Source organism: Paramisgurnus dabryanus, chromosome 2 (assembly GCF_030506205.2).
Source record: "Paramisgurnus dabryanus chromosome 2, PD_genome_1.1, whole genome shotgun sequence".
NCBI lineage: Eukaryota > Metazoa > Chordata > Actinopteri > Cypriniformes > Cobitidae > Paramisgurnus > Paramisgurnus dabryanus.
In genome coordinates, this window is record NC_133338.1 from 36,179,232 (window position 1) to 36,202,340 (window position 23,109).

The 23,109-nt window shown below is 36.9% G+C and overlaps 2 protein-coding genes across 2 annotated transcripts in view; one reads left to right on the forward strand and one right to left on the reverse strand.

The window, feature by feature from the left end:
* The first annotated feature begins 554 nt into the window (after window positions 1-554).
* On the forward strand, window positions 555-7,894 carry garem (GRB2 associated, regulator of MAPK1). The gene is made up of 6 exons (XM_065289337.2): window positions 555-881; window positions 2,226-2,366; window positions 4,417-4,547; window positions 4,746-5,933; window positions 6,224-6,393; window positions 6,500-7,894. The coding sequence occupies exons 1-6, from the start codon at window positions 761-763 to the stop codon at window positions 7,350-7,352; spliced, it is 2,604 nt and encodes an 867-aa protein (XP_065145409.1). The 5' UTR covers window positions 555-760; the 3' UTR covers window positions 7,353-7,894.
* A 4,670-nt stretch (window positions 7,895-12,564) lies between these two features.
* prkdc (protein kinase, DNA-activated, catalytic subunit) overlaps window positions 12,565-23,109 on the reverse strand; it is a 40,827-nt gene continuing 30,282 nt past the window's right edge. The window contains exons 69-86 of the mRNA XM_065289344.2: window positions 22,822-22,984; window positions 22,413-22,587; window positions 22,092-22,276; window positions 21,340-21,520; window positions 21,087-21,244; window positions 20,767-20,978; window positions 19,808-19,895; window positions 19,428-19,571; window positions 19,056-19,263; window positions 18,609-18,676; window positions 18,311-18,531; window positions 18,072-18,164; window positions 17,845-17,925; window positions 17,659-17,730; window positions 17,360-17,561; window positions 16,912-17,100; window positions 14,911-15,050; window positions 12,565-14,712 (exon numbers count right to left, since the gene is read on the reverse strand). Of these exons, the coding sequence (XP_065145416.1) occupies window positions 14,508-14,712; window positions 14,911-15,050; window positions 16,912-17,100; window positions 17,360-17,561; window positions 17,659-17,730; window positions 17,845-17,925; window positions 18,072-18,164; window positions 18,311-18,531; window positions 18,609-18,676; window positions 19,056-19,263; window positions 19,428-19,571; window positions 19,808-19,895; window positions 20,767-20,978; window positions 21,087-21,244; window positions 21,340-21,520; window positions 22,092-22,276; window positions 22,413-22,587; window positions 22,822-22,984 (2,785 nt within the window). The 3' untranslated portion in view covers window positions 12,565-14,507. The remainder of the gene's footprint in view (window positions 14,713-14,910; window positions 15,051-16,911; window positions 17,101-17,359; window positions 17,562-17,658; window positions 17,731-17,844; window positions 17,926-18,071; window positions 18,165-18,310; window positions 18,532-18,608; window positions 18,677-19,055; window positions 19,264-19,427; window positions 19,572-19,807; window positions 19,896-20,766; window positions 20,979-21,086; window positions 21,245-21,339; window positions 21,521-22,091; window positions 22,277-22,412; window positions 22,588-22,821; window positions 22,985-23,109) is intronic.

Sequence of the window (23,109 nt, forward strand, 5' to 3'; positions counted from 1 at the left end):
TAGTAAAAAAGGTTTGTCCGTGGCACAAAATGGCTACTTCCGTGTACGGGGACCCTCGGTATATAGATAAAAACATCTCATTCTAAGGTAATAAAAACATAACGGTTCATTCTAAAAGGTCTTTATACAACCCTGATAGTATCGTTTTGTATATTATTTCGCATTTCTGTTAAAGAGATCCTTCTAAAAATTACACAATGCACCTTTAAACTGCTATTTTGTATGGACAGTTGCCCCCCTCGCCTGCCATTTGAGAATCCAATCAAAGAACTGTATTGTAGTTTTTGTATTGTATTGTAATACTGTAAATGTATTTAAACTAAATAGGTTTTATAGAATAAAGTGACACATGTCCTAAATGTATCAAGTTATTTTTATAGTACATAATGTTCCCGGACAAATAAATATGCATGTCATGTTTCATAAGACATTTGGTACAAAAGTATTCAAGTTGGTTAAATGACAGTTAACAAGTTTGTAAAATCTCAGGTACAGCCAATATGGCGCTTGTTGCCAAAGCAACCACCATAGCGGCAGGGAAGAGGAAATAGCCACTCCAGCTCCGAGATCTGTGCGGTGTGGAATACATGGCATTTCCTGTCAGTGTAAATAGACAGTTGACTGACATGGCTTCACTACACTTCACGCCTGCGTTTAAGTAAACAAAAGGACATCTAACGAAGCTTTCTCCATGAAAGAACCGTTATTCGCTGCAAATGCATGTGGCGGTGGGATAACGTGCCGATGTTAGCAAGCTAACATGGACCTTGGATCGATGCTTTACAACAGTTTAAAAGATGTAACGTGGAGCACGACGACACTGCCTTTGGATAGACTTGTTAGTGCCTACAGACTACCACAGATTGTAAAGTTGGACAGCGGTAAGCTTTGTCCTGAGTTGTTTTGGTAAAAACGCGTTGTTTGTGGTAACTTATCAGGTACTGTTTTGGTTGGGTTTCGTGCAGCCGCAGCAGCTGCGCGTGGGCGGTTGCGCTCCGGTGGAATTCCAATAATTAGCAGCTTAGCTCGCTAGGCTAACATTACCCTTCACTCAACAAAAAGGCAAAACTAAAGTGCCTAATTTAATGGCTTTTATACTTTTGCTTAGACCGTCGACATTGCACGTGGTGTATTGTGTAACTGTTCCAACTCGATGTCCGACTATGCAGCCAAATTAAAGGCTAATAAGTGATGCAGAGTTGTTAGCAAGCTAACGCAAATTAGCCAGAGGCCAGAGTTAAAAAAAAACTGACTGCAGACAATTCGAGATGTTTACATAAACACTTGTCTCGTAACAAAAGTTTTTACAAACTAATCAACAAAACATACTTGTTTTTGCTACTAGACAACCATCTTATCAGAATACTTCAGTACCCTAATTTGCATTTCATCTTCAAACTTTATTGTGTCCACTGTACAGATACAGGACAATTGACAGTTTGGCATAACGAAACTGTCAAACGGCCCATGCGTGTTATTATGGGTTTTTACTCACAATATTTGTGAAGCTGTAGTATAATAGGCAGTTAATCAAATTTGGTATTTGTTTAACATTTAAATAGTTTATTGTGAAAGGGTAGAAATACAAGCTTGGTTGCTGATGCATGTAAAGATGGAGGAGGGGTAATGTCAGGGGAAGTGGATCATTATCATGGGAACTAGGGCACTATCATTAGAGAAAGTAACTGGATTTCTGAACCCTTATAAGAGCTCATTCGGTACAATAGACAGAGCTGTTTGTACACATAAGTTACCCTTGACCTTCGTATCTCATCTACCACATAATAACATACACTCCAATATGCAAGTGCTCTGCCTTTAAATATTATATAATCAGAGTATACAGATGATCTGATTATAAGTTTTATTTGCATCTCCTGTTGCAGTGTGTACTTGGCATGTATTTTTCAGGGTAATTTAAGTTTTTAGTTTTGAGTAGATATGAATAAACCTAACGTAATTATTTGTGATTTACAGTTTTCTAAATAAAACCATCCTACATAATGTAAGGAATATTTTGTGAAAATATAACCTTGATTTCTTAAACATTGACTGAGTATGGTCATGTCAGAGATTAAAATAAGTCTCATATATTTAACCTTACTAAAGGTCTATTTTATGGTTTTCATAATTCTTGATAAAACTACTGTCACTGTTCTTTACTGAAGTGAAGGTTTGATACTTCGAAAGCTACTGATATTTAAAAGGTTTGTGTTTCGTCTCAGGGGAATCAGTGGAAGGGCTGAGAGAAAATGACTACCTCTTGATTCATTCATGTCGCCAATGGACCACAATTACTGCTCATAGCCTGGAAGAGGGCCATTATGTCATCGGACCGAAAATCGAGATCCCCGTCCATTATGAGGGTAAGGCCATTTACTTGTAAAGCAACACTATGTAGAAATATCTTTCTGATGGGCATCTTTCAGTTTCAGGGGGAAAGGAAATCTTAATGAGTCTGTCATTATTTCCTGTCAACTTTAAGTGCGCAGTTCATTAACTAATTGGTCTCCTTATATTAGCCTCTTTCACACAGTAATACTGGTAAATTACCATGAATTTACCAGAATGAATTTACCAGTAAATACAAAAATGTGCTGTTCACACACGCAGTGACATTACGTCTTTTTACCAGTAAGACATCATTCACACATCAGTATCAAAATACCGGTAAATTCGTTGAGAAAGCGGAAGTACCTGTGGCGCGCGGCGAGCTCAGTGTTGTGTTTGTAAACAATCCACGTCGTTCATATCCACGGTCCGTATTTTGTTGTTTTCACGTCTGTGGTAAACTCTGACAGTCGCGAAGTTGCTCATGACCAAACAACATTGCATGAGGCGACGTCAAACCGATGGCGTTTTAAACAACAGTACTTTTTGCACAATAGGCTTCACATAGGGCGTGCTAAGGACGTCGGCAATTCGACAAGTAGGTGGTAAGATGTTTTAAACAACTTTGGTGAAGAAATGTGGACGTAAACTTCAGGTGTGCTCGACTTTCAAGCACCGCATGTGTGGAAACGTCCGTAAACAATCTGGGCGTAAACGCGTCATCTGTTTTAAATCATTATGATTGGCCCGAAGCTGTCAGCGCGGTCTGACGTCGTCCGTTCTAAATGCCGGTAATCCTATATTTTTCGTTCACACATAGCGCTTACCGGTAAATTACTGGTAATCTTACAACCTGTCTTACTGGTAAATTGGGAGCACTGATTTACCGGAAAGGTTCTGTTCACACATGATCTGTTAACTGCAATTTACCAGTAAATTACCAGTAAAGACTGTATGTGTGAAAGGGACTATTGACATCCCTCTGGCTATCAAGATTTACTGCTTGGTCAATGAAGAGAAAGAAGACAATGGCCATTTAATTTGACTTTATTCACTCTGGATTCTGTTCATACTGATCAAGTAAATTGTCTATGCAAAGAATGCAACTATATAACTTTATTTATAGAGAATTAAACAAATTGTAAATTACAAAGATTGTGTAGCGATCAATGCTGCGAGCACAAGCAAGATAAAAAAGACACCTGGGTGATTCTCATGAAATCCGTGTCCAGCATCAAAATAAAAGAAAACTTGAAGCCGATTTTTTGGCACACATAAGATTAGGGTCTGGACTTACTACAAACATTATTTTTAGAGGATTTAAAACATTTCCTATAAATTGTTTACATTTTGTAAATTATCATTATAAAAAAAAATCATTACAGCAACGTGATATTACATTAAATAAATGCATTTACAAACTTATGTTATGGTAATGAGAACTAAAAAGTTGTCTAGGTACTAGGACAAACAAAATTACATTTTTTATCTGGAGAGAAAACATAAGAACTGCTTACCTGGTCACATTTAATTATGTCCCTTCCAAAATTTTTCATTTTGAAAATGTTAGTTCCTTGAGGGCTTAAACAATGATTGAAAATTGTTGCGGAGGATGAGAAATTTTTTCTCGGACACATTTATATTCCTTATTATTGTCTTTACATTTACCAAACACCACATGTTTCTTTACTGTAAATGTTTATAGTATAACATGCACTGAAGCTTTTTATTTTTTAGATTTTTTAGTTATAAATATTTCCATGTCAAAGAACCCAAATCCAGTCATGGACACGTTGCGGTAATGACAATTTCCCCCTTTAATGTGGAAAAAACAACAAAATTGGTTTGTATGATGTCATTTGAAATCATGTGCAAAATAGTACATGAAGAGATGTTTGTAACTGTATGTTTCTTATTTTGATACTCTTACATTTGTCAATGTTTCATGACACCTCATAAGTCTAATTTCGCGAGAATCACCCACCTGCATAATAACCTACTGAATAATAAACCTATTATGGCACAGTTTTTATCATTGTAATAGTTTTATATAATTCTGTTGGACTGTTTTGTTGTTTGTCTCAGGTCAGTTTAAGCTGCTGGAGATGGACAGGGACATTAAGGAGCCTGTGCAGTACTACAACAGTGTGGAGGAGGTGGCCAAGGCATTTCCTGAGCGAGTTTATGTCATGGAGGAAATCACATTCAATGTCAAGGTCTGGTTTTCTTTGTTGGTAAAGCATGTATGTGTTGAAACAATCATATGTAAATGTAGCATTTTGCCTTGAATTAATGCAAGTTACATGAATTAATTAAAGCTAAATAATCACCAATAAAACATTTTTAGATGACACTGAAGGTGATCCATTACAGTCTGTTTTGATGAAGTCATACGGCTTTTGTCTTTCTCTCAGATGGCATCAGGAGAGTCCAACGAAGACACTGAAGTGTACAACATTACACTGAGCACTGGGGATGAATTGACACTAATGGGCCAGGCCGAGATCCTTTATGCAAAATCGTCGCGAGAAAAATCACGTTTCAACACCATCTTCAAGCGCATCGGTAAGCTTAACTCTATAAGTAGGCTTGGGCGCGGAAAGATGCCATGCCTTATCTGCATGAACCACCGCACCAATGAGAGCATCAGCCTGCCTTTCCAGTGCCGAGGTCGCTTCAGTACCTGCTCGCCGCTGGAGCTACAAATGCAAGAAGGAGAACACACTATACGCACAATCGTGGAAAAGACCAGGTTACCCGTGAATGTCACGGTGCCCAGCATCCCGCCACGAAATCCGCATGATCTCCATTTGATCCGCGAAGGCCATCGATACAAGTTGGTCAACATCCAGACTAAGACTGTTGTTGTGTGTTGTGCGTTACGATCGAACAAAATACTGCCAGTGCATTTCCCCCTGCACGTGTCCACAGCTTTGCCACGTTTACTGGTGCCTGAAGGGCTACTTCAGGGAGAAGCTTGGCTAGAGACGGTTGTCCACCGCTGGTTTACCTATTGTCAGGAGCAGTTTGATATTGATGACTACTCCAGGGCAGTCCGCGATGTACGGGTTGACTGGATTGAGGACAGCAAGAGTCCAAAGAAAAACAGCACTGGGGGAACAGGATGTGGGAGCACGATCTGCAGCTCCGGTGGAGGCGGGAGCAATGGCTGCTCGTCACATGTACACTTGCCAAGTTCTCTAAGCTCAGCCCGAGATGAGCTCACGCAGTCATTCCACCGCCTGTCTGTCTGTGTCTACGGCAACAATCTCCACGGCAACAGTGAGGTAAATCTTCAGGGTTGCGTTAGTTTATGTGGGGATTGTGTGCCGCCAGAACCAGCGGATGCAGATTATCTGTTCCCAGAGCTGCTAGACAGTTCCTCAGGTTCGCTTAAACCAGACGTGCCGTATGAGGAGCTTTGGTTGGATCACATTAAGAATCACGGACCCGTGCTAGAACACAATGAGGGTTTGCGAGGAAACACTACTGTCTCAGGCTGCACGACTGCACTGCCATACCCCACAGCAGGACCCACAAGCGCCCTCCTCAGCGGAGATGTCAAACTACCTCCACCTCCGGTGCCTCCAAAGTCTGAAGCTGTAAGTTTGTTTTCCCTAGATTAGTCTTTTCTGTTTTAATTATCTTTATGATAGTATCTGTTTCCACATACCCAGATCAGTTTAAAAAAGTTTATGCTGTGCTTAAATAGTGACTTATTTGTGTACCCTATTGGTCAATAACTGCAGGCATAGTTGTTTTCCAAGTTGGAACAAAGGTTAAAATGACTGGACTTTCTAGTTTAAGTTGGCACATCTTCTCTCAAGAAATCCGTCTTTGTACACGGTACATTTTTTTCATTCCGGCATTCAGTTTTCGTTTCCCATTGCAGGTGAAAGAGGAGTGCCGGTTGTTGAACGCTCCACCGATTCCACCACGGAGCTCCAAACAGACAGGCTCGGGCAATATCACAGTGCCATACCCTCCTGCAAAGCCACGGCAGACAGACACTCGCTCCCCAAGCCCAACACTATCCTATTACTCATCTGGCCTACACAAAATGTGAGTTACTGTTTTGATTGATCAATAAACTGCACCAGCTTATTTATTCATACATTTTTTTTACCGAATGATCTTATCTGTCCCTCCCTATTCTCCATCTCAATAGAGGTGCAGAGGGCGAGTCGCAGAATGAGTCAGATGATCAGAACCATGCATGTTACCCATGTACCTGGCTCAGACCAGATGCCACCGAGGGCTCAAAGCCTCTCCCTTGCCTCAGTCCCTCCATCGATGCCTCTTTTTCCCGCCTTTCCTGGCCAAATGATTTCTGTGGGGCTGATTCGTATAAAGGCGATGACTTCCCTTCAATCCACTGTCGGAGTTACTCTAGTTATCCGCGCAAGAGGACACCTGGTACTCCTAAGGCTTGTCCTTCAGGGCTCTTTGACTTTGATAGGCGGGAGAATTTTATGGGGAGTGCTGCGACCTCCAAGGTCAAAAAAGTTTCCCAGCCTACCAAGTTTTGCACCAAATCCACCAGCTACACTATGGAAATGTACAGAGACAAATCCTCAGAGGAATGTAACACTAAGCAGAGCCAGTCCTGCCCAATTTTGCCACCAAGAACCCCAAAATCGAACGATACAAAGAAAGATGCAGAGCCCGTCACTACAACCATGCCCAATGTTGATGCTATGGAACTTGAGTCCAAAAACTGCTTGCCAGAAAGATCACATCAAGGCACTACAGATGTGTCCTCAGTCTCGTTTCCTGAAGCCACAGGGTCATCATGGCAGCCACCGAACAACCTATCAGGTCTATCCATTGAAGAGGTTTCAAAGTCACTACGGTTCATTAGTCTGTCAGAGGACGTTGTTTCTTTGTTTGTGCAAGAAAAAATCGATGGAAATTTGCTCCTGCAGCTAACGGAGGAGATTCTGTCGGAAGATTTTAAGCTAAGCAAACTACAAGTAAAGAAACTTATGCAGTTCATTAATGGCTGGAGGCCCAAAATGTAATGTTGAACAAGCCAAGTCAGTCAAGAGCAAAACATGCAATGTGCTGCAGTAGCAGCCTGAAATATTGGCCTTCTGTATTGCATTAAACCGTTTTGTATCTAAATGCTATGCACAGTCTTGTAATGATTTTAATAGCCATTTTGTTTAATATATGTATATAAATATATATAAATGGATTGCTTTGTGTATTAACATTTACCCATCTCTATGTAATCTCTTTGTGACCTTACGGTACCTGCACAACAGACTTATTTGCTTGAACCCAAAGCCTTTGAAATCTGAAAATATTTTGACCCAATCCAACTGTGGCCTAAGTTTCCTTGGTTGTTGATCAATAAAGTTGATTGACCTGATTAGATAATTTTTTTACTTAGACAAAGGATAGTTGTTTTATACTGTAAAGGGCACATATTATGCAAAATCCACTTTTACAAGCTGTTTGGACATAAATGTGTGTTGGTGGTGTGTGAACACAATAACCCTACAAAAAATTCACCCTCTCCTTTTCTTTAATCCCCATTAAACCAAATGCAGTCTCGTTAGATGTGCTGTTTTTATTCACTTGTTAATGCAATGTCACAAAAACAAAGCCCATAAAGCCCTGCCAACGGCCACTGCACTGACTTGTTAATTTGACACAAAAGCTTTTCTAAATATGTTTGTTAGCACATTGTAGCACAAATGCGGCTAAAGATGCTATTGTCTCAGAGTATAGAGGGTAGGGGTGGGTGATTCATGATGGGATTCATTTTATATCATCATGATAACGATATATATCAAGGTACAGGTTTTTTATAAGCTTTTATGTTATTAAAATATTTAATGCCATAGAATTTTCATAATTTTCACAAAAAAACTGATACATGCATAAAAAAGAAGATAAAAACAAACAAAATTCACTGAAAATAAAACAGTGTTGAAAGAATGATAACAAATAATAATGTATATTATACATCTTATTAAAGGTAGAAAAGTGATTGAGCAGTGAAAGATTTTCACAAAAACATGAGTGACAGACAGGATCAAAATTCGTTAACTTCCCCTTTAAGACCAAAGTCCGGATCCAATGTAAATTACTGTTACACATGCGTTTTCTCTTTAAGCTGTTTACTTTCTCTTAAGCCCTAAATTGTCGTGTTCACGAGGATATGTGCAAAGACAGGAATTTTGACGCATAAATTAATCTGTATTTACCCAGGTGAAAAAGTAGTACACTTCCATAGTGTTCTCAAAGTGCTTTATTTTCGCACACTATTTTTGTACTTAATATACTAAAAATTCATCTTTAGTACTTCTTAAGATGTTCTTAAGATTATCTAAGTGTACTTCACTGTGCTATTTTGAGACACCATGAATATGAACTAAAATGTGCTTTTAACATACTATCTCTGTATTAAAAAATGTATTTAGTTAACACTTTTACTAAACTTGAACTCAACTTTCATACAAAGTGTACTACAACTGGTACCTAAATACATTTTTAAAATACATTTTTAGCACATTTTAGTTAATTTTTATGGTGTCTCAAAATAGCACAGTGAAGTACACTTAGATGATCTTAAGAACATCTTAAGAAGTACTAAAGATTAATTTTTAGTATATTAAGTACAAAAATAGTGTGCAAAAATAAAGCACTTTAAGTACACTATGGAAGTGTACTACCTTTTCACCTGGGTAAGGCCAATTAAGCTGCAAGTCGTAATGATGACTTAGTAATGATGACGTAGTAATGATGACTTAGTAAGTCGTAATGATGACTTAGTGATGACTTAGTAAGTCGTAATGATGACTTAGTGATGACTTAATAATGTCGTAATGATGACTTCGTAAGTCGCAATTATGACTTAATAAGGATGACTTAGTGATGACTTAGTAAGTCGTATTGATGACTAAGTGATGACTTAGTTATTAATGATGATAATAAATGATGACTTAGTAAATGATGACAGTTATTATGATGATAATAAATGATGACTTAGTAAATGATGACTTAGTTATAATTACCATTTACGACTTACTACCACTTACGACTTACTAAGTCATATACTAAGTCATAATTACCACTTACTAAGTCGTAATTACCACTTACAACTTAATAATGATAATAAATGATGACTTAGTTATTATGATGATAATAAATGATGACTTAGTAAATGATGACTCAGTTATAATAAGTCATAATTACCATTTACTTAGTCGTAATTCCCACTTACTGAGTCGTAATTACCGTAATTCCCATTTACTTAGTTGTAATTACCACTTACAACTTAATAAGTCATAAAAGTTATAAGTTATTATTATTACTTACTAAGTCGTAATTCCCACTTACTAAGTCGTAATTCCCATTTACTAAGTCGTAATTCCCACTTACTAAGTCGTAATTACCACTTTCAACTTAATAATGATAATGAGTGATTACTTATTAAGTCGTAATTACCTATTAAGTGATTACTTATTAAATCCCACTTACTAAGTCGTAATTACCACTTTCAACTTAATAATGATAATGAATGATGACTTATTATTATTATGATGATGTAATAAATGATGACTTAGTTATAAGTCATTATTACCACTTACTAAGTCGTAATTCCCACTTACTAAGTCGTAATTCCCACTTACTAAGTCGTAATTCCCACTTACTAAGTCGTAATTACCACTTTCAACTTAATAATGATAATGAGTGATAACTTATTATTATGATGATAATAAATGATGACTTAGTTAATGGTAATAATGACTTATAACTAAGTCGTAATTCCCATTTACTAAGTCGTAATTCCCACTTACTAGGTCGTAATTCCCACTTACTAAGTCGTAATTACCACTTTCAACTTAATAATGATAATGAATGATGACTTATCATTATGATGATAATAAATGATGACTTAGTAAATGATGACTTAGTTAAAAAAAATAAGTCATTATTACCATTTACTAAGTCGTAATTACCACTTACAACTTAATAATGATAATAGATTATGACTTAGTTATTATGATGATTTACTAAGTCGTAATTCCCATTTACTAAGTCGTAATTCCCACTTACTAAGTCGTAATTCCCACTTACTAAGTCGTAATTACCACTTTCAACTTAATAATGATAATGAATGATAACTTATTATTTTGATGATAATAAATGATGACTTATTATAATAAGTCGTAATTCCCACTTACTAGGTCGTAATTCCCACTTACTAAGTCGTAATTACCACTTTCAACTTAATAATGATAATGAATGATGACTTATTATTATTATGATGATGTAATAAATGATGACTTAGTTATAATAAGTCATTATTACCACTTACTAAGTCGTAATTCCCATTTATAAAGTCGTAATTCCCACTTACTAAGTCGTAATTCCCACTTAATAAGTCGTAATTCCCATTTATTAAGTCGTAATTCCCACTTACTAAGTCGTAATTACCACTTACAACTTAATAATGATAATAGATTATGACTTAGTTATTATGATGATTTACTAAGTCATAATTCCCACTTACTAAGTCTACCACTTTCAACTTAATAATGATAATGAATGATGACTTATTATTATTATGATGATGATAATAAATGATAATAAATGATGACTTAGTAGTTATAAGTCATTATTACCACTTACTAAGTCGTAATTCCCACTTACTAAGTCGTAATTCCCACTTACTAAGTCGTAATTCCCACTTACTAAGTCGTAATTCCCACTTACTAAGTCGTAATTCCCACTTACTAAGTCGTAATTCCCACTTACTAAGTCGTAATTACCACTTTCAACTTAATAATGATAATGAGTGATAACTTATTATTATGATGATAATAAATGATGACTTAGTTAATGGTAATAATGACTTATAACTAAGTCGTAATTCCCATTTACTAAGTCGTAATTCCCACTTACTAAGTCGTAATTCCCACTTACTAAGTCGTAATTACCACTTTCAACTTAATAATGATAATGAATGATGACTTATTATTATGATGATGATAATAAGTGATGACTTAGTTAAAAAAAATAAGTCATCATTTACTAAGTCATTATTACCATTTACTAAGTCGTAATTACCACTTACAACTTAAAAATGATAATAGATTATGACTTAGTTATTATGATGATTTACTAAGTCATAATTCCCACTTACTAAGTCGTAATTCCCACTTACTAAGTCGTAATTACCACTTTCAACTTAATAATGATAATGAATGATGACTTATTATTATGATGATAATAAATGATGACTTATTATAATAAGTCATTATTACCATTTACTAAGTCATAATTCCCACTTACTAAGTCGTAATTACCACTTTTCAACTTAATAATGATAATAGATGATGACTTAGTTATTATGATGATTTACTAAGTCGTAATTCCCACTTACAAAGTCGTAATTACCACTTACAAAGTCGTAATTCCCACTTACAAAGTCGTTATTACCACTTACAACTTAATAATCATAATAGATGATGATTTATAATGATAATAAATGATGACTCAGTAAATTATGACTTAGTTATAAATAAGTCATTATTACCACTTACTAAATCGTAATTCCCACTTACTAAGTCGTAATTACCATTTACTAAGTCGTAATTACCATTTACTAAGTCGTAATTCCCACTTACAACTTAATAATGATAATAGATGATGACTTAGTTATTATGATGATAATAAATGATGACTTAGTAAATGATGACTTAGTAAATGGAAATAATGACTTATTATAACTAAGTCGTAATTACCACTAACTAAGTCGTAATTACCACTTACAACTTAATAATGATAATAGATGATGACTTAGTTATTATGATGATAATAAATGATGACTTAGTTATAATAAGTCATTATTACCACTTACTAAGTCGTAATTACCACTTACTAAGTCGTAATTACCACTTACTAAGTCGTAATTACCACTTACTAAGTCGTAATTACCACTTACTAAGTCGTAATTACCACTTACTAAGTCGTAATTACCACTTACTAAGTCATAATTACCATTTACTAAATCGTAATTACCACTTACGACTTAGTAAATAATGACTTAGTAAATGATGACTTAGTTATTATAATGATAATAAATGAGTCGGAATTACCATTTACTAAGTCGTAAGTACCACTTACAAATTCATAATTACCACTTACAACTTACTAGAAATATTAACAATGACAACAGTCCTTTTACAGTAGTTTATTTCTGATAACAAGGAAAATAAATGACAAGTAAATTACCTACGTTCTTATATAAGTCATAATTACCACTTACTAAGTCGTAATTACCATTTACCAAGTCGTAATTACCATTTACTAAGTCGTAATTACCACTTACTACCACTTACGACTTCATAATGATAATAAATGATGAGTTAGTTGTTATAATGATAATAAATGATGACTTAGTAAATGATGACTCAGTTATAATAAGTCGAAATTACTAAGTCATAATTTCGACTTACTACATCATAATTACGACTTACCTAGTCATAATTACCACTTAAATGATGACTTAGTAAATGATGACTCAGTTATAATTACCACTTACCACTTACAAAGTCGTAATTACCATTTACTAAGTCATAATTACCACTTACGACTTACTAAGTCATAACTTAATTAATGACTTATGAAATAAATGATGACTAAGTAAATGGTGACTTACTAAGTCATAATTACAATTTACGACTTACTAAATTACCACTTAATAAGTCGTAATTAAGTCATGATACCTTATGATAATGATGACTTAGTAAGTCGTAATGATGACATCACTTACTAAGTAAGACAAATATCTACCGGTTTATAGCCCACCCCATTAGACGGTTTGAGCAACAACATAAACAAACGGACTTTGTGGACTAAATGCAACTTCCGGTATACTTCCACATAGAAACGATGACAACAGTCCTTTTACAGTAGTTTATATCTGATAACAAAGAAAATAAATGACAAGTAAATTACCTACGTTCATATATCATATCTAACAAATATCAACTATTACACTGAGCTAACGTTACTGTGTAAAATTAATGTATTACATACAATGTTAGCTATAGGTCCTTGAATTCTTGCCTGGCTGCCAAACCTCTCAGCACAGTTGTGATTCATGCTTTCATCGTCTAGCAAACCAATTTTTTTTTTTATTTATTTAACAAGGTTTTTGTTTCAGAGATCATTAGCCACTAGCCAGACTGATAAATAAATACAGACCGAAAGTTAACTTCGGTTCAGGCACGTAACCGCAACAACATGCATGCGTCCGATGAAACCATCTATATTGACAAGAATCAGCACTCACTGTCTTAACCGAAAGCACTCACTGTCTGTTGGTAAGGGAGTGAGGAGATTAATCTTATTTGCATTTGAATGTACACACATGAAAACAGCACTTTTTGAACCCACTCACATGGGGCATTTTGGAAATGCAATAACAAATGATCTGTGACGTATTTTCAGACGAAACTTTACAGACACATTCTAGGCACACCTGAGACTTATAATGCATGTTACAAAAATGGTCATAATATGTGACTTGTAATATTTAGATTTAAAAAAAAACCTTTTCATGGCTTAAATCCACACATTGGTGGTTCTATTCAGATCCTTCAAATGTCATCTTTATAATAAGGAACAATGAAAGCTCATCTGGCAATTGCCTTAGTAAAAAGTCTCAGACTTTCATGTCAGCTCATATCTTTTGTAAGCTTTATTTTTTTTAGAAAAATGTTTCCAAAAACATTACAACACATTTGAGGACACCTTAGGACAGAGATCTTCAACCCTGCTCCTGGGGATCCACTACCCTGCAAAGTTTAGTTCCAATCCAGCACCAACACACCTATAATTTACAAGTGATACTGAAGCTCTTGCGTGCGTAGTAGGTTCATGTGTGTGTGATAAGGGTTGGAGCTAAACTCTGCAGGACAGTGGGTCCCAGGAACAATGTTGAAGACCTCTGCCTTAGGATGTATCGCTTCAGTTTTTCTTCATCAAAATTGCTTCACATGAACCAAACACAACCATACATAAGTGTTTTGAACATTACTACACCAGCCTTCTATTACAGTTTGACAGCTGAGAAATGTTGTATAGTGCTAACGGCTATTTCAACAGATTTTTATTACAAAGTTTTTTTTTATATGGCAGAAATACAGTTTAACTCAAATCCATGGCTCCCAGCCTGCCCATACCCTGCCCAGTAGATTGGGATCAGTTGCCTGATCGATTAGGCAGTCTACCTGCTCTTCAACACTCAGATCTGCCTCCTTGTGCTTGGCCCGTATGTTGTGTGGTTCTTCTCCACGGGCAACAGCCACCATGCCTTTATATTCAGGATTCTTCTCAAATCCCAGAGAAAGCTCCTCACTAGAACATCATCAAAAAACATGATTAGACATGTGTCTGCTTTTAATTCTAAGTAGGAAAGGGTTGTATTTTCCCATTTCATTTTTTAAGGAAAATGTTGTGACTGAACATCATCAACTACTGTATATTCAAGTAACACAGATTTATCAATGTATCATTATTTACCAGAAAGCCATAGATAATCTCTATTGGAATTACCTTGTTATAACTGAGGGATTGACTCCCTGCAACTTCCGGCGAGCAAAGTTGACCTTCTGTAGTGGGAACCAGTTTATTTCTTTGGTATTGACACTTTCTGTCCAGGTACCACCTTTCTTCAACTGCTTGAGCTCAAAGTTCTGTAAACATGTGGAATAACAATGTTTCCTCAGTAAAGACCATATGAAATATGGTGTTAAATTAATCTGTTATTTTGGAATAAAACAACTAGTTTAGTTAGTTTACATGCTTAATTCTTTCCCAGCCATTGACGAGTTATCTCATCAATTTAGAGAAAACATTTGCATAAAAAACGTGTTCCTGATGAGGTTTTTATTTTAATCTGTAATACTGCGATTATCCACTTATACAATTTATAAAAAACTGAAGCAAAAAAAATATTTACTTATTTTAAAGGTGCCATTTGTAATAATTGAGGTAAAAGATTTTAAAAAATTAGCTACACGCATCAAAAGAATGAGAAGAAATAAGGGCAAAGGTGTCATTAAAAAAATGACAAGGTATAGTGCTGCAGAAATATCAATCTGAATTAGCATGCTAAATTACTAGCTACAGCCCGACTGGTGTTGTAATACCAGTTTCGGCCATGGGAGGCGGTATGCGGGCCACGCACATAACCGCCAGCCAAACTGCAATACACGAATAAGTCGCATGTGTGGGAGTACAGCCCTCTACTACTACCGCTGCGTCCGAAAACTAAGGCAGCTGACTTGTTGGCTTAAGAGGCATGAAGGCAGCTCAGAGAAATGCAATTCGGACAGCCATGGATTCGGACATGCCTTGATGCCTTCCTGCCTTGCAATAGGGGTTTCGGACGTATTTCAGTTCAGGGAAGAGAGCGGAAGAATGGCTAAAGCAAGAGACATTTACCACTACCACAAACATTTTGCAGGGAACAACGCGCTCGGAATCACAAATAAAATATGATAAATAAAGTAACCGAACCAGAGTAAATACTGGTACTGCTTTTCATCGCTGGAGACAACTAATGGACATGAAAGAAATGAGGTTCGACTCCGAAATGACAACATTTCTTTTCGATTGGTAAGTAAGATGCTGTTAGTATTTCGCTAGAAGTTCACTTATAATAGGCATTGCGATAACCTATGCTCAGCTAGTACATGAACTACGGCTTTGTGCAGTAAATGTGGCTCCATCTGAAAGCAGCTGATGGCGTTTCACTTTTAATCAAGAAACCGGCTTCACTGACGAGAAGCGCAATGACTATCGCATGCAAATTATTGCGCATCCTTAGCTGTTAGCGTTTAATAGTTAGCTCTACCCACGGATCCGATCCGGTTTTCACCCGTTATCTACCAAACTGAGGCTAAAATGTAACATTAGCCAAGAAGCTTGAAATGTCTTCGATTATAATGAACACCAAATGGACGCACGAAACGTAGCGGAAAACATTGCAATTTTAATGAGACCGAATGTTTTTTTTGTGACTAATGATAACTTAGTTGCTAATGTAAATCAAACTTGATATATGCTGCTAAATTTGCAGCTGCTAAATTAAAATAGACCAACTCACTTTTCTGGAGGTATACTGCCCCCGTCTGTTTGGAGTGTGGAGTATGAATTGATTTTTTTTTTGGGCGGGCATGTTAAATGGTCCCTTTAAGCTCTGTGTATATTTTGATCATAGTTCTGAATCTGACCTCTAACAAAATTCCTTCACAAAAATGCAATTATTTAAGCTTTTTGGAAAATGTTTATATTTTTTAAGAAAAATACCATATTTAAGAGTATGTAAGCAGAGAAAAAATATAGATAGGAAACATTTTTCCCCCCGTTTTGTTTGTTTGTTTAAAAGCAGAGGGTCTGTTCTTTCATTTAATATATTTGTATGTTTATTTATTTTTAGAAGAAAATTTCCTGGAAGGGATTTTGTGAAAATCACATAAAATGCTGGCGGGCAACTTTTCAAAAAATGGCTGGCGGGGAATGAGTTAACAAACAATTTCCCAGTTATTGTACCTTCCAGTCCAGTGAAGGCTCCTTTACGAACACATCCATGGTGTTGAGTAACAGGTCTGGGTCATCTCTGTAGGCTCGGAGCGAGTGGACCATCACACTCTGAATGAGACCGGACACAGCCATGGGCTGCATCAAGTTCACAAACTGCCTTGTCAGTCTGAATGGCATCAGTTCAGGCACTGCAAGAAACTACGCACAACAAATATAAAACTGGTTACTGCTTGGCAGATATTCTTGCTTCTTTTAAGCACAAATTCACTTAAATTGTATTTTTTTTCTAAAGACTAAATTTATTTTCTTAGGTCATTTTGCTCATTAAAGAAAAAGCATCTTGATTTAAGAATTTTTAGATATTTCTACAAAAAACAAGTCAAAAATAATAAGTACGAAAAATAATTATTTGCAGTGTTACAGCTATACGCTATTGAATAATAGTCCAAATGCCGACCTGTGTCGCTGATCCAAATGCATGACCGAAGTCGATGCCGATCATGCCACCGGTCTCCGTGTTAATCATGAAGTTGGAGAGATGTCGATCACCAATGCCCAGTATCCAGTGACTGATGCAGAGCACAGCGTGTGAGCTGCTGAAATGGGATCTTAATGAAAGAAAGGCTTCAGGTGTGGTACTCATCCTCACAAAGGCACGTCTGAAAACAAGCAGTAACATCATTAATGAACATTATTGCGTGGTCAACATTGATTACGATTGTGTACTACTGTAAGAAAACAGTGATGCTGGCATACTTTAATAGGTCATCAGGCACCATCTGCTCAATTTTCCTGAAGTTGTTCACAGTATCCGCACGTTTAGTTTTCCTGTAGTGAATTAAATTTGAATGCACAGCAACAGCATTATTTTTACAAAAGGAAAATGATACATAATAACAAACCATTGGCTGTGCCAAACAATAAAATGAAATGGAGACTTACTTGTACAGTTCTGCATATCGTTTAATGCCCTCTGTTTTTCCGGCAAATTTATTGAGCCAGTTTTCATAAGATTCATTGGGACTAAAAATACATTAAACCAAAGGATATAACTGTTAATTGTGTTTCTTTAATCTGATTTAGCAAGAGGTTTTTAAGAGTACTTACATAGGATTAAAAGAGTAACTCTGTTAAAATGATACCAATGAAGGAAACTGATGGATATTTACTGCGTGATTTGTTTTTGCTCCTTTTCAGTTCTTCTGCTGGAGAGAAAGTCTTTCAGTGTGCAGGTGTTCTCCATCCACTCGATCAGGCCGATCCTGTAGATATACACAAACATGTGTCAACAACACCAAAAGATGACCCATTTAAAATGAACACAAGTACAGGTAAACAATGCTTATCCCCGTTGCCATTATTACCTTCTTTCATGATAACACTTTTAACTAAAAAGATAATGGTATACCTGCTGGTGATGGGAATGACCTGATAGGTGCGGAGTGCCAGACTACGTCGAGAACAGGTTGTGTCTTGACTGAGGATCATGTTCATGACACCAAAGAGCTGCTCAATGCGCTGGTCCTGCCGCAGGTCCTCTCCTCCCTTAACCAGAAACGGATAATCCTTCTCGTCATCTCCTCGTATGATGAGACGCTTCGGCCGTCGAATAGATGTCATCACCTTAACCTATGGTTGGGAAAATGAGTTGTAATACACTGAAATAATACGCTGATAATAGTAATAATCAACTGTATTCTTCATACCCTTTCATCGAAACCTGTGATCTTTGCATGATACTCTGGCAAAGGCTTTGATCTTCCATCATATTGACCTGTGGCAGAAAGTTTAGAAAATCACACAACTTTTTCCAATAATGTAGAATTTTGCTTTGAAAGTATTGTTGATTACATGTTAATATTTAAAGGAACAGTATGTAGGATTGTGGCCAAAACTGGTATTGCAATCACAAAACTTGTGGCTAAAACTGGTAGTGCAATCACACAGCTGGTGGCCAATACACAAAATGACAACATAAACATTAGTTGAGGGCTGAAATGACAACATCCTGGCCAGACCACTGTCGTCAGTGATATAAGTATTCGAAATGTAGTGACATATCAGGGCCATTTTATAATTAATTTATATGAATTTCTTACATACTGATCCCTTAAAACCTGAGATGACATATAGCAGGGAAAAAGTGCACCAACCTGGCACTTCCAGTTCATTTTTGATTGTGTCTGCCTTGAAGTTGCTGAGCCAGGGTGAGTACTCCTTCAGGTTTCCTGGCTCCTTCTGAAAACCTCTCATTGATAAAGCTATTTGGTCCACCTGATGGACGAACGACTTGTCCTTACGCTTCTCATACAGTTTCGAACCTCCAGGGCCAAGCAGCTTTTCTACTTCCCTACTGAATTTCTGTGACAGACACATAAATGTTCAAGTTGACAATCTTTTTGTAAGCAACTGAGAAACCAGCAGAGGAGGTTGGATAAATGATCACTTAACCCACAAATTAAAAATCTTTAAATTAAGTTAATCTGTTTATCACCAGACCCTCAGTACAAATGGAAAATATGAACCTGAATGAATTTTCTTCTGAAGGATCCAAATCTTGGGCACTTTGAATCACCAAGCAATCCACTCATTTCTTCACATAGCTGCTTAATCTTCTGTTTGTCCAGATTTGGTTTATCCAGTTGAATCTTCACCTCGTCCCACCAATCCTGCCAAACCATTACTTGAGAATCAAGACTCCCAAGGCAGGCCACATGGATTATTTCATCATTAAAGATGAAGTATGATTTAAATAATTTTATATTTTTCGCTCAACCAAAAGTTTGGAGCAGGACACTTCTTGTTTCTTAACACAATAAAAAAATGGTGTAGCATTTGAAACTTTGAAGAAAAGACTTCATCATGCTAATGTATGCCACACTGTGCATACACAAAATAACTGTACCTTGAATAGCATTTCAGGGTTTGTAAGCTGCTGAAGGGCATCTACAAATTCGTGAACGACCCCACCTTTATCCAGTGAAGACTTCAGGCTACAACACAAACATACAGTTTACATCAATCAGTGCCAGTCGACCACAGTCACTTACAGAGTAGCAAGGATTAAAGTCGGCATGAAACAGAATTAGCGTCTTATTTTCCCAGTCATGATGTATATTCGAGTGAAACAGCTTCTGAAATGAGCAAAAAGGTAGGGCGGGATGTGAACCCACCAACAAAAAAAGAATGGATAATGATTGTAAAAGATATGTATGATATGGAGAATCTCACCTTTTCTCTAAGATTAAGCCTGGATAAATTTTACAAATACTGGTCAAAATGGTTAACGTATAGGAGTGTGGTTCGAACATAGTGAGAGGATGTAAATATTTTGCAATGTCTGTGCTTTTTGTTTTATGTTTTATGAGAGGACCTTGAACCTTTTTTTAGACAAATATTCTCCTGGTGGATGTTTTCATTTATATTATTATAATATATATATTTTTTTATTTAAATTAATTTTTCTTTCCTTCTTCCGATATTATTGGGAGAGCAACCCCTGACATAAAGTTAATTGTATATATACACAACTTATTTGTATGTGATACCCCAGTGACCTGTCTGTTCTGTTCGTTGGTCGGGACTTAATTTTGTCCATTGAGAACTGATTGAATCATTGGAAGTTGGGTAATGTTGCTACGTGCTAATCGCTGCAATATTTTCACGGGCACCGCCCTCACGCCATTCCTCGTGACCGGAAGAGAGATCGTTTCGAGGAGGGGAGGAGATTAGCCTTTTTGATGAAAGATTTTTTTTTAATATGGAAGCTCACAGATAAGGGATTTGTACAAAATTGCCACAATATTCCATAAAAAAATTCAAGTCGTAATTTTTATTTCATTGTGACATTAAGCGTTTACATACTTCTCAACAAACTCCCGGTTCCTCTGACCGCTCGCGGTCTCCTCAAAGGTGTAGTTCTCACTGCTGATCATGTACGGGTAAATGAGAGCTTGTGGATAGTATTCGGCAATCTCCTCAATAATATGCTGAACTGCTGTCGCTTGTGGCTTATCGAGCAGAGCCATCATTTGACTGATCCAGCCAATCAGCAGCCAGCAAGGCACATTAACTACCTATCAGGAGCAAAAAAGAGAAAGTTTTCTTACAAATAAACAGTGCAACTGTCACGAAACGTCAGTAAGATAATACCCTGCAACCCAACTGTAAAATCATTCATGTACCTCTCTGACCATCAGGTCCAGGGTTTCTGCAGGGTAAAGTTCAATTATCTGCAGCAGTCGAGGGAACTTGAGCCTGGCCTCGTCTGAACTGAGCTTCAGTGCTTTCAGCATCAACTTCACTACATGTCCAGGTAATGACTGCAGCTTAGAACTTAACGCTATAAAGAATCAACAGAGATTCACGCTGTTATTCTGTATAAATGTGTCAAAATCAATTAAAATTTTACACTTTATGAGGCCAGCCCCATCTTACGCTCGTCCTTCTGTTCGCTCTCTCTCAGTCTTCTGTCACAGAAGTTCACCAAGGTCATGTAGGCCTCCACAATACCACGTGTGTCCAGATGCTGTTGTTTGAGGGACTGCTCCTCCTCTTCAGCCTTATGGGCAGCACTGTGCAACAGCTCCAAAGCCTGCATCTGCAGACCCTCCACCACCTGAAACAGACAGTCCACACAAATACATATGAGACACAACACATGCAATCAAATGTACATGTGTGCCATTTCAGTCCTTTGAAAAGTTTGATTTCTTGTGTTCATGTATTTCCTATTAAATGAAACGTTGGGGTAAGAAAGTGTTTTGTGCATATAAAGGACATTCAAAATGTATAGCTTAAATCAAACCATGGCCAAACTGATACCAAGAATGTTAACTCTTTCCCAGCCATTGACGAGTTTTTCTGGCAATCCGTATTTCCGCTATTATCCACCAGGTGGTGCTCTCACCCAACTTATAAAACTCAGAAGTATCCCATTAGGGCAAACAGTTCAAACTCTGTGTATGCTTTGATTATCGTTCTGATTATCGGTCACAAAATATACAGATTGGATGTATACATGAAACCACAAGGATGTCGTGTTCAGTTTTATCCACTCTGGGACCAAGTATAAAAAAAGTATCGGTTTCAGGCTCCCAAAACGCCGGATCCGTCTGGAAGAAACAAAATGTTCCTGTATACAGCTAAATGCGTCTCTGTGTGGATGTGCTCTTAGTATATGTAATAACCTGAGGGATGGATGAGGCCATTGCAAGTTTGAGAATTTTTTGCACTTTTTCTTCTCCAAGAGTCTCCAGGGCAGATGGACTGCGATCCACAGCACTGGCCATCAAATCAAAGGTGGTGCCTAGAAGGATCTTCTGGTCACGGAACATGCGACCGGAAGAGATTTCACTTTGTTGCTTTATGTCCACTGTAAAATAAAGTCATGTGATTAATCAAAACACAGCTTCTGAAAGACTTCCAAATGGTTCGCTAATAAATTCAGGAGCATTTAAAAAACAAAAATCAAATGTGCATTTAGTATGATATGAGGTTATTGTTCATACTCAAAAGTGGAACAATCTTGAGCAGAAAATTCAACTGTTCAGCAGATCCAAGACCAGCCCTTCTTCTATGAGTGAAACGGCTAAAACTGTGAACCCAGCGGAGCAGCCAGGCATCATCCGTCTTTGCATCACGGTGAAGTTCCTTCAGAAGCTTTGTTGCCACTGGAAAGTTATTCTGTCAACAAAATTGAGTGTTACTACATCGAATCACTTCCTTCAAGTCTTAATTCTTCTAAATGGTCAACCTGAATGTGGTTAAAAAATCTAAAGTGTGATATACTTGAATGAATCACTCAAATAAATGTTGACCTATTTTAGTTAAATGTAGATTCTTTTTTCTCTCTTAGAAAAAAAATGAGGTGCAAACTACTTGGCACATGCAAGGTTATTCATGAACTGAGCACAACACCTGTTTCCATGCACTGTTTGCCATTTGAAGTTTCATGTTGAACTTGCAGGTCTTCACCAGTGTGCCAAGTTCCTCTCCACCCGCCTGCTCTGCACCATCCACCTCCATGCTGTTTTCAGGGGTGGAACTCAGCTTCTCCAAAATCTTATCCAGGAAGAAACAACTAAAACAAAGATGCAAGCATGACTGGTCACCTCAGTTATTAACACTGCAATTAAGCTTTATAGCATCAGTGACTTTTGAAGCAAAGGTTAAAGTGATCAGAACTTTTCTAAGCAAAGTGCAGTC